General features: G+C 37.3%; 1 protein-coding gene across 1 annotated transcript in view; it reads right to left on the minus strand.

Moving 5' to 3' along the window:
- LOC126373692 (rho GTPase-activating protein conundrum) overlaps positions 1-12758 on the minus strand; it is a 156020-nt gene that overhangs the window by 124042 nt on the left and 19220 nt on the right. Inside the window, exon 2 of the mRNA XM_050019928.1 lies at positions 6213-6272. Coding sequence (XP_049875885.1) covers positions 6213-6272 — 60 coding nt within the window. The remainder of the gene's footprint in view (positions 1-6212; positions 6273-12758) is intronic.

The following is a 12758-nucleotide window of genomic DNA, read 5'->3' on the forward strand; positions in this document are numbered from 1 at the left end:
AAGCATTAACTACTTGGCACAACAAAATTTTGTGATCCCTGGTTTAGTTTGGACGTTGCAGGCTGATCACCTGATTGTCCAAAAGTCAGATGATCCTTGCTTCCATGAGTCCCGGTTACTACTTACTGACTGTATAGACGTAATATACGATCCTGACGACCCGATTATTCTAGCCAGAGGCAGCCAACCAGCTCGCGACAACAAATTCAGAACCCCGATAACGACCACGCCGGCGTGGTCGACGTTTTTCCTCATTCAGCGCTTATCGCTATCGTCCCACTAGAGTCCATAAATTCTTTCAAATATCATATATATATGTCGTCTCAGACGACGCCCTGACCCGGGTCCTGTTGTCTTAAATTTTGTACCGGGTGAGAGCCCTCAGCGCTCCCCATTTGTCCGGCCAAGTAGTAAATACCATCTGCGGCAAATCTACAATAAGTCAACTCTTAAAAAAAAAACATGAGCCATGTCAAGGGCCTTTAGTGGCTCAATAGTAACCCTAAAGGTTACTGAGGTTAGAATAAAAATAAAATTGCTATTCAAAATTCTAGATTAAAAATTCATCTTTTTTGAGGTTATGTATGCGTTTTTACAATAAAATACCAGATAACATTTAAAATTTTACTTTATGTAAAACAGCTTATTATAAGATTAATGACTACCTAAATGATAAAAATGTGTGGTATTGAATGTGTTCCTCTAGTTATTAAATAATTTGTAATGTATACCCTCACTGGTTTTTAAAAGATGTGTTGCTGTTGCAGTTTCTTGTCATTTCTTCTCCTCAGCCATAACACCTTGCGAAATGACGTAAATTCAAAAATGTTACATTGACCTTCAACAAATTTATCTATGATAATTACGTTGAATAAATGATTCTGATTTCTGAGTCATCCAACACGATAGAAGAAGAATTATATTTCATGACCCTCCCGGCCTACATTTCGCCAAATTTCAACAGGCGTGCGACAGTCAGTATTATCTGTAAACACCATTGTAATAATGGTTACAAAGCTACCAGCACTGCCGTCAATACCCTCTGAAATGACGTTATTTCCTCTAATTGCCACAATTGACGGAGTGTCAACGCTTGACTCCGCTGATCCGGCTAATTCTATTCATCAGGTGTCATGACTCTTTTGGTTAGGAAATCAAGTGGTCTAGATACTGCTATGGTATGTTTCTGTTACTAAACACCTAATTGATGTTTGGTGACATGATCCTGTGTAGCAGCTCTATGACAATTCTTTAAAATACGAATTGTCTGTTTTTAAAGTGTGTTAGTGTTGATTCCATAGTATGCTCTTGCGGCCTTGGTATGACGCTCCCTGGCCCCGCCGGCGTGGTCGACGATTTCCCTCAATCAGCGCTTATCGCTATCGACCGGCTAGGGTCGATTAATTCTTCCAAATATTTTTCCTCTCAGACGACGCCCTAAGCCGAGGTTCGCGCCCAACAGGGCACCCTCAGGCATGTTGTCTTAATCGTTGTACCGGGTGAGAGCCTTCAGCGCCCCCCATTTGTCCGGTCAAGTAGTTAATGTAATCTGCGGCAAATCTACAATAAGTCAAAAAAATATGCTCCCTGGCCGTACCACTGTTCAGTACACAACTTCTCCTTCCACCTTCATATGTACACCAAGAAAAAATAGTACATTAAAGCATAAAAGAAAATGAATGTAAATGCCCGGCTAGGGAGTGTCCAATTGGGTAGTTTCCTAGGGCAAAAATAAATTATGAAATTCTGGGGGGTTAAAATGGCCACATAGACGCAATCCATCTAAGAAAGCAATATTGCTATTTGACATTTGTTTGCATTGCGCGCTTACTTTTAAATTCGCAACTGTCAAATTGCAATATTGCTTTCTTAGATGAATTGCTGCCATATTAATCCCCCTGATTACCAAATAAAGACAGGTCTAAAGGTGACAAAAAACGTTTTCTTTTTCCTACTTAATTTATTTATTAATTTTAATAAAGAAAAATGTAATAATAAGTGCGACATTTCGTCAAGTTTTTTTGTGATTTCACAGGTTGAGTTTTCATACAAACTCCATTAGTAATTTTGTGTTTTGACGTTTAATAAAAAGTAACTGATTTGACTAGTTGGAAATAATCCGTTTACAAAGAAATGTAGAATAAAAAACAAAAATGCAAATCTTATTTTAATAATGGAATGCAAACCTTTAATTAAATATGACACAGTAAGTGTAAGCTCACTAAGCTTTCATCTATAAATCAAGTGATAACGAGTAGCGAGGAGAAATTTCTAATTTAGGAAAATCCTAGGTGCTCATTGAGCAAATTGGCTGTCACATGACACCTGGCCGCGCTGGTAGCGGACGCGGGAACGGAAATACAACATAACATCACGCCTCTATCCCCAAAGGCGTAGGCAGAAGTGTAAAGAGTACCCACTCCTCGCTAGGTATGTTTCAGTCCAATGTAATAGGGAGCGAGCTCATTGATATTGAAAACCACATGATAGCATAATTAAAACACATAATAACGGGTTCTTACCGCGTTTAAATCAGGGATATGAGACTCCGCGATATCCGCGTAAACCTAAACCACATGATAGCAATTATCTATTTGGTTAGGACATTCCAGGCTGATCACCTGATTGTCTGAAAGTAAGACGATGCGTGCTTCGGAAGGCGCGTTAAGCCGTTGGTCCCGGTTACTTAATGATGTAAGTGTGTAGTCATTACATGAGTCATGACAGGGGCATTTGGTGGCTCAATAGTAACCCTGACACCAGGGATGATGAGGTTGGTAATCTATGATCTTTACATGAATTCAAACTCATAAAGTCGAATTCAGTGGTTTAGAGCCCGAACCGGGATTTGAACCAGGGACCCTACGATGTAGGTCACGCTTTTTTCGAACAAGGCTATCACGGCTATCAAATTATTGCACACATAGCCGGGTACAGAATTAAGCAGCATAAGGCGGGCTTAAAGCGACACTTTGCTGTTGCGTAGAATATACTTGTCACTAAGGAGTTTTAGCGTTGATCTTTTCAATGCTTTCATCCTTTTCTGTCACACAGAACCGTCATATAAGTCAATACGTCACTAAAACTTTTTTTTTTACCTTTGATGGATTTGCTCTTGGCCCCAGACTTGCCCGAAGACATTGACGAGGCCTAAGATGGAGCTAAGATGGAGCTAAGATGGAGCGATGGAGAAGATGGAACGCTCACGCGCATATGCTGCCAATGTGCCCACACGTTTCTGTACTCATTAGAAGAGTTTGATTTCCCCGCTTCGCGCCCGCTCGGCAGTATAAATGACTTATACAGTTGAAATATTAGTCCTAGCCGGGATCAGAAAGCGTTACAATTTATTGTCGCTCGCAACAAAGACATTTACCAAAGAGTTTTTAAAGAAAATTCTTTTAAACATAATTGTCGCTCGTCGGAGAATGTGGCGAGGGAATGCGATCGTTATTTTGTTGAAATTGATCGATGGTCCAAGAAAAAAGGTTTAATTGTTGAAACGAATATCTGGTCGGTTTTCTCTTTTAAACATTTTCTCCGTCCGCAATATATTTGCTATTATAATTTATTTTATATTTTGTAAACTCTACCTAAGAAAATTTTTATTATCATCTCCCTAGAGCATTATCCCGTTTCTCACTGGGTCCACTTACACAAGCAAAAAAAAAAGTAAAATGGGTTGATGATTCAGAGTTAATATCAATTGGAATTTTCTGTCGCAAAAGTAAGGCACTGGAAATAATTCAAAAAAAAACACAAGAAAATAATGTCATTTGCCACGCAAAATTCCACTTGATATTAACTCAGAATCATCAACCCATCAATATTCGGTTACAATGTCACTAACACACTGTATACCCAATTGGGTTGGGGCTGGGGGTTTGAGGAGTACTTTTCTTCTTCTGTGACAAAATTATACGTATTACCATAAATACTCTCGTGTTAATCGAAACGTAATGTAATCATACTTCGACATCATATTTCGCAACATGCTATATTCAATTCTAAATTCAAGACATTACATTCACACCTGCAATAAACTAGTTACTAATTGTTAATAATAGTCACAAGAGCTAAAATAATGACACCTATTGACATGCTTATGATAATTCTATATAACAACTTTTGCTTGCACACAGATGAGCAATCCTATCACAATTTAAACACTAACTTACCCTATCATTTTAAAATTTACCATCCATAGAAACGAACACAAGAATCTTAAAATTCAACCAATACTCACTAAGCTTTGTATCTGTAATTATTTGGTCAAACTAGAACGGTTTATCGCAACAGTTATGCGAATTGAGTGGATTGATTATTCGCATATATGCAAGTGCGTATTCATTAACCCATTTTCGCTCATTGCGTGCAGAATATGCTGTTCACACTCGAATGTTAGAATCATGAAAGTAGATGTTGTCACGCCACGCACGGTTTTACTCTTATAATTGCTGTCGATTAATGGTAAGTATAAGAGCGAAAGGAAGCTAATTGAATTTTCAATTATAAATTAGTGTTTGAAACGGAACTATTTGCGATCATAACAATTATTCGGAAAAATATAGGTAACCGAATTTCTTAAGGCTGGATTTTAATTTAAGTAAATCGTACTTCGCAGATTGCTCAGGGAAAACCAGACATACCTATGAATAATAGTAAAAGGGCAGTTAGATCGGCACGTATAAGTAGGTTCGTACATACATATACATACATAAATATATACACATAAACTCACGCCTATTTCCCACCGGGGTAAGCAGAGACTATAGAATTCCATGCGCTTCGATCCTGACACACTTCTCTCACTTCCTCCACTTTCAACAATCGCTTCGCTTAAGTAGGTTCGTGATGGAGATAATACTATACGAATAGTAACTATTACTTCACTCGGGAAGTGTCCTTTGTAGGTACACTACGAAATACAGAAAATACCGAGAAACTACAGAATCAGCCCTCGATTCGCCATTCAAAACAATCCCTGCCGGCACTTGTCTCGCGGTCGTGACCTGCGCATCGCCCGCCCAAATTACCAATGCACGTAAGTTCGTCAAAAAAAAAACACAAAAATAATTTAAAAAACAAATTCATAAAACGCATTTTACATTTGTTTTGATTACTTGTTATAAAAAAGCTACAAGAGAGCAGGCTCCGTTGGTTTGGGCGCGTAAAAAGAAGACCTCCAGATTATGTGGGTAACGTTACAGCCAATCTAAACATACCAGGGCTTAGACCTAGAGGACGACCAAAAACAAGATGGGCGGATGTGGTCAAAAAGGACCTGTGTATGTGCAATGTCTCCGAAAACGACACGTCCGATAGAGCGAAGTGGAAGAGAATTACGAAGAAGGCAGACCCCACCATCAGATGGGAATAATAAATGCCAAGGAGAGAGAGAGACTTGTTATAAAGTGAGCGGGCTACAGGGAGAGGGGTATACAGGATGGCCCAGAAGTTCACGTTCAAAATGAAAAATTAGATGGAGGGCCTCATTGAGTTTAGCAATTGTTTACGGTTTAGGAGATATGACCCATTTTGTACCTTTTTGAAGATTTTGTATCTAATTTTTCATTTTGAACGTCAACCTTTGGGCCACCCTGTATATTATGTTTCAGCTGATGCCTAAAATAGATAGGCATAGGCTGTCAAAACTTCAGGTTAAGTAAGTGGACCCTGTGAAAAATGGGATAATGCTGGGGAGATGATTATACATATGAGCATCAGCATTAATGATACAACACACCAAAAGTGTCAACAATAACAAAATAAGCTTTATAAATGTTCATCAAAGGCGTCATACTATAGCGAGTAAAATATTATTTTATTTATTTATTTTTATTTTATTTTTTTATTTAAGGAAAATATATTTAAAAAATATAGGAAAAAATATTATTATTATTATAATATTATTATTTTATTTAGGAATATTATAATTATTTATTTATATTTTACTTTTCTACTCATTTTCGAATTTAAATTACGAATTAAGTAACAATGATAACGATGTTTGACCGCTTTTATTGATGACGTCACAGGACAGCATTTCCATACGAACTCCATAGAAAACTATCGTTTTGACGTTTCGTAAAAAGTATCTCATTTGACTAGGTTGTCAAGTAGTCTATTCTGGAGCAAAAAAAATCTACTGGACACTCTGCAAGAGAAACCGTCGACAGATGGAATGTTGAATAGTAAAGTAAATAACTTACAGGTTCAGTTTTCAAAGGTCGCCAACATGTGAGGTCGCTAACAGTCCTTGTGTAGGTATCCTGAAACAAAAGACGTTAGAATTGTTAGTGTAAGTAATGTTATGCTTTACATTGTCACTGTGACTGTGGCTTCCTTATAATAAACAACAACATAACCTCACTGCTGTAAATAAAAAGAAAAAAATAAAATAAAATCTTTGTATTTTTTACAAATAAACAAACAAACTATATCCCAATTAGGGTAGTCAGAGGTAAATCCATCAAGATAAACTATACATCCTCAAGCTTTCTGATAGACCAACGTTATAGATGGTGAGCCGTATCGCCGTCTATCAATTGTCGAGCGAACAGTGTTAGTGAAAACACAAGAAAAGCGCTTAAGATAAATTAACCCTTTCACGGACAGTATCATACGAAGACTCGGAAACACGACGACTAAACGTAACCACGACTATTTTTACGACGCAACGACGACGGTATTAGTCGGCCACTTCAAAGGCGCGTCAACTGTCTCCTCAAATAGACGAGTGACATTATAGCTTCCTACTTCCAACTCACAACAAGGAGGTTAGGAACTTAGGACTGGTACAGAGTAGTTTTGGAACAGACACGGCGTGGCGGCCCCGCGAATTTTTCAAGTGATTTATGCGTGTCGACGACTTTTCACATGCTCGCTCGGGAATCAATTCTACATACAGTCATGAGCAATATAATGTACCCGCTTTAGGACTCTGTCGCACTAACATATTTGACATTTAGTGAGACTTACAGTTCAATTTGTCAAAAAAGTTAATGTGACATGGTACCAAAGTGTAAACATATTAATGCTCGTGACCGTACATACATAAGATCACGCTTATCTCCCATTGGGGTCGACAGAGATCACGGAATTCCACTTACTTTGATGCTGACATACAACTTCGCTTCTTCCACTCTCATCTTAAGTGCTTAGGACAATCTTGTATCCATCGCATGAAGCACTTGGAAATTGTACAGTCACGAGCATTAATATGTATACACTTTGGTACCATGTCACATTAACTTTTTTGACAAATTCAACTGTAAGTCTCACTAAATGTCAAATATGTTAGTGCGACAGAGTCCTAAAGTGGGTACATTATATTGCTCATGACTGTGCAAAGCTAACATATCTTACAAACAAACAAAAAACTCAATACACACATCATATATCATCATAATAATATGGACACACTTCTCTTACTTCATCTACATTCATCTATCGTTTTATACACACACCGGTTCAGAGTAGATCGTACTAAACCATTTCTAATTACATCCCCAATTATAAGATACAGAGATAACTCATTATTTATTTTAATAATAAATAATAAAAAAATAATAATAATAAATATATATTATAATATCATACTTTACCTAATAAAAAGATAAATGACTCGTTCGCGTTGAATTTTTTTTTCTCCAACATTTTGAATAATGGCCGTAGATATTACACGTCATAAAACACGACTCTAACAAGACATAAACTGTAACTTTCCTTGTTCATCATACCAATACACTGTGAAAGATCATAGATATAGTAGAAGTTAGGTACAGCATGCATGTACCATTAGTCATCGATTGTAATCTCTGGATAGGTACATTTTACGAGAACGAACAAGTCGTACATTTGGCTAATTATTTTTGAAGCAATGTGTGGCTGTTCAATCAGTAGACGATGTCATAAATCGTAGCAATTAGTAGCAGGCGCAGCCTCTCTCGCGAATTGCGGCGCGGGCGCACACGCGCGCTTTCACGACACTTTCACGAATTTAGCATTCGCCGCAGACGCCCGCGCGTTTACGTGAATATTATTTAATCTGTGACGTGACTGCCCGTTTTGATTTAATGAGCCGAATGAGCCCAATTCGGAATTCTATGGCCCGCTCTATTTTTAAACATTACTCTGTGCATTTAAATGAGTTAATAAAATCTAAATAATATAATAAGTTATTGATGAAGTGTAAGAACAATCAATAATAAAGAATTGATGATAAGATATTATTTTGTTTTTTATCATTTAAAAACAATATTGTTATTGTTAATAAAATATTGTTTATACGTATTTTCAATCTCTCCTATATTGCTTTTTGACATTTGTTTGCATTGCGCACTCATTTTTATATGCGCAAATATCAAAATGCAATATTGCTTTCTTAGATGAATTGCTTCGATATGGCCATGTTAACCCCCCAGGCCTGTTGAACGGGAACATTGGCTCAGGGCGTCGTCTAAGAGAATGCCTTATAAGTAATAGTTCCCCCCTGTTATCTTAAATTTTGTACTTAAGAATAAGATTAAGAATAAAATACATTTACTTGGTGAGAGCCCATTCGCATCCAGCCAAGTAGTTAATGCCTTTTTTGTTTTGACGTGACTTATTGTAGATTTGCCGCATATGGCATTAACTACTTGGCCGGACAAATGGGGAGCGCTGAAGGCTCTCACCCGGTACAACGTTTAAGACGACAGGCCTGAGGGTGCCCAGTTGGGCGCGAACCTCGGCTCAGGGCGTCGTCTCAGAGGAAAAATATTTGAAAGAATTAATCGACCCTAGTGGGTCGATAGCGATAAGCGCTGAATGAGGGAAATCGTCGACCACGCCGGCGGGGTCGGTATCGGGGACCTGAAGTGTTTGGTGTCGCGAGCTGATTGGCTGCCTCTATGGCTAGAGTAATCGGGTCGTCGGGATCGTATATTACGTCCTTCGGACGCCGATACTTTTCAGTACCGTCCCTAAGCGGAATGTACTCGGAAGCCGCAACTACCAGGGGATTTGGGTGGTGCGGAGCAGAATCGAAGTAGTTAATGCCATATGTGGAAAATCTATAATAAGTCTTATAAAAAAAAATAGTATTAGTATGTTGGTTGGATAAGCGCGTGAGAGCGTTCACCATTTCTAAATAAGGCTAAGAAGTGAATGCCAACGTGAAAAAATAAATAACGCAATTACCATAGATATTAAATAGAAGATAATAACATGACATTCTAAGAATTAGAAACCTTCAAATCCTATCTAAATAACTGTTAAAATTCTGTGTTTAATCCACGGAAGTAAAAGATAAAATTTCACATAATTTTATAACACCATTTTATTTTATTGAACAAGATAAAATAGGCTGTTATCGGTTGCCTTGGCTTTTGTTTTTTCTCTAAAGCCTTATTAAAATTAAAAAAACAAACACAAACTTCGTCATTTATGGTTTTAAAGAAAAAAAATCGTGATGCACCAACTGTTAAGTGTACTACCGTAACCGATAATGCTTCAAGTAGGAGCGTTTATTTGCATCCTTGATTGTCTGTGGCTTCCGTACGCTACTCAAGGGCTGAGGGATTTCCTTAAACGTTTATAAATAGCATAAAAGACAGAAAAAAATGTCCTTACATACATACAATTTACTAAAAAAAAGCCAAATACGATATGACGAATTTATTAAAAACATCATAGAAGGGAAGCTATAAGGAAAGAGAGGAAGGGGAAGACCAAGAAGAGCTTACATGGAACAGATCAAAGAGAAGGTGAACGTCGTGTCTTATAAGGAGGTGAAGGAATTGGTCTTTGATAGACAAGAATGGAGAATGCTACACCGACAAGGGTGTGGCTCAAAAGTGTTTTTTTTTTACGTTTTCAATCAATCAATAATACTTTATTGCACAACAACATATACAAAGGACATAAACATACGAATAAAACATAAGCACCATAGGCGACCTTATTGCTAAACAGCAATTTCTTCCAGGCAATCTTAGGGTGAAAGATTATTCATTGGAGCACGAGCTGGTGCAATAAACATATAATTCTTAATATAGATTTACCGCAAATGGTATTAACTACTTGGCTGGATAAATTGAGAGAGCTGAGGGCCCTTACCGGGTACAAAATTTAAGACACCAGGGCCTGACGGCCTACCTATCCTAAGCGAATAAATGATTTCTGATTTCTGACGGTGCCTAATTGGGACGAACCTCAGCTCAGGGCGTCGTCTGAGAAGATTATATTTGAACGAATTAATTGACCCTACTTAGTTGTTACTGTGTTTTTATTTCTAGATTTGCATTATCTTTGACCCATAATACCCTCTTCAAATAAAATGCTGAATCAAGCATTTTATCCACGTACAATCGAAAGTCACATCGACTCCTATTCTGGACTTCCAAATAATAAAATAAGAATAAATGAGGAAGTGCTAATGTATGCCTTGTCCGTACAAACGGCTGGTGTTGCCACAATATAGATAGGTAGATATGTACATGGTATGGCAGCATGTACTACAGCAGGTTGGTTATATATTCTGACTATTTCACTAGAGATAAATTATAAAATGCAAATTTAGAAATAGAAGCCAGTTTTTTTACTTATTTTGAATTCTAATTATTTACGAATTAAATCACAATGTGTACTGCGGTTGACTGATTTTATTGATGACGTCACTAGGACAGTATTTCCATATAAGTTCAACAAAATCGGTTTGCTTGTGCGCATAATAGTAAAATCTCTTTTGCGCACTCACAGTTTGAGAAGGTACAGTAGTAAGTATTATTAAAGTAACAGCTCAAACAATTACACGATATTTTAATTATTTTGTAATGAGATCTTTGCGTTAAATACGTACATCGACTCGTGTCGAAAACAAATACACGCTACGAATTATGAAGTACTTACCGTACTTCGATGAGCCAAGTGATAATCTAAAGTTAGGTAAAAATTCGAAAAAAAAACTAACCGCAATGTCATAAGCTTACTGTACAGTCATGAGCAATATCATGGACCCACTTTAGAACCCTGTCGCACTATCATATTTGATATTTAATGAGACTTACGGTTTAATTTGTCAAAAGATAATGTGACATGGTTTCAAAGTGTAACATGTTAGTACTCGTGACCGTACCTATCCGACAACCTACAACACTGGTAATATACAAATCCAGTTGACACTTTCCAAACTAACGTAACTGTACCGCGTTGTTTGTTACAACAATTTGGCGCCGTGTGTTACTTTTTATGCGACACATCTGAACTGTTTTCGGTTTTTCTTGACGTGACATATTGGACTAAAAATATGATAATACCTACCGTACCACTGTTGGGCACAAGTTTCCCTCGTTCGCAACACTCAGACCCAAATTTAATTTTAAGAATAGAACTTTTGAAATTAAAAAAATAATATTTAAAATTAATACATGTAACTAAACCATGAATTTAGTACCTATTTTTTACGTCAAGAAATGCATTTACGCATGGCCGCCGCCATGGGGATGATGACGGGTTATGTGGAACTCCAGGATCTCTAGTATCCCGCCTACCCACTAAATCCCAAAGGTGTTCGTCTTGCCGCCTGGATGGGAGCCATGGGAACGCACCCGCATAGTTCCGCTGTATACGTTTTTACAATAAAATACCAGATAATATTTTAAATTTGTCAGAAAATAAATTTAAAGCTCATGTGAAGCTTACTTTATGTAAAAAAGCTTATTATAAGATTAATGACTTCCTAAATGATAAAAATGTCTGGTATTGAATGTGTTCCTCTAGTTATTAAATAACTTGTAATGTATATCCTCATTGGTTTTTAAAAGATGTGTTGCTGTTGCAGTTTCTTGTCATTTCTTCTCCTCAGCCATAACACCTTGCGAAATGACGTAAATTCAAAGATGTTACATTGACCTTCAACAAGTTTATCCATGATAATTACGTTGAATAAATGATTCTGATTTCTGATTTCCGCGACTCCCAGGCGGTGTCTGTGAGGACCCGGCTCGGTGAGTACTTCTCTAGTGCTCGTATTCATCAGAGGAGGAACATGCGCACGCCTGTCAACACGGGGGACTGAGTGCCAGGGGACAGACGATTAATTTAGTACCTATCACTTACTTAAAAAAACATATTTGGTATAAGTACACAAAAATGTTACTCATAAAATACCTTAAAAAATAAACAAATTAAAACAAAATGGCGAGAATCAAATGTCGAATCGTTTGAACTGTTTTTGTGATAAACAGCGAAAAAATTAGTGCGTTCACTTTGTCGTCTCTATCAAGTTTTTCATTTCTCATTATAAACGACATCACACCTTAATGGAATCATGTTTCAATTTATAGGTGTAGATGTATAAAAAGCAATTTTCAATAAAAAGCTATTACTTATGTACTGGCATTATAGAACAATGCCTTTGATGACGTCACAATTGCATTCGATTGCCGTGAATAATATTCTCTCATGTGTAGGGTTACCTACCATAACAAAAAGCAGGATATTGAGGAAAATATTGGTAATTTTAGTCACAAACTGACATGCCATTTATCGCGTTGGTCTAATAAAAAGCTCGGTGAATTGCTGGTACTTACTTAGTTTATCTTGCGATGGATGAACCTCTAACTACCCCAATAAGATAAAGTGATTTCGACAATGTCCCCATCGGGAATCGAACCTGGACCTCCAGATCGTGAGCCCAATGCTCAGGCTGTTGTAAAATACGATTACTACTTAATAATTTTGGTGCTCATTGCGTCACCACATATATATTATCT

The sequence above is a fragment of the Pectinophora gossypiella genome, chromosome 2, assembly GCF_024362695.1.
Source record: "Pectinophora gossypiella chromosome 2, ilPecGoss1.1, whole genome shotgun sequence".
Classification (NCBI taxonomy): domain Eukaryota; kingdom Metazoa; phylum Arthropoda; class Insecta; order Lepidoptera; family Gelechiidae; genus Pectinophora; species Pectinophora gossypiella.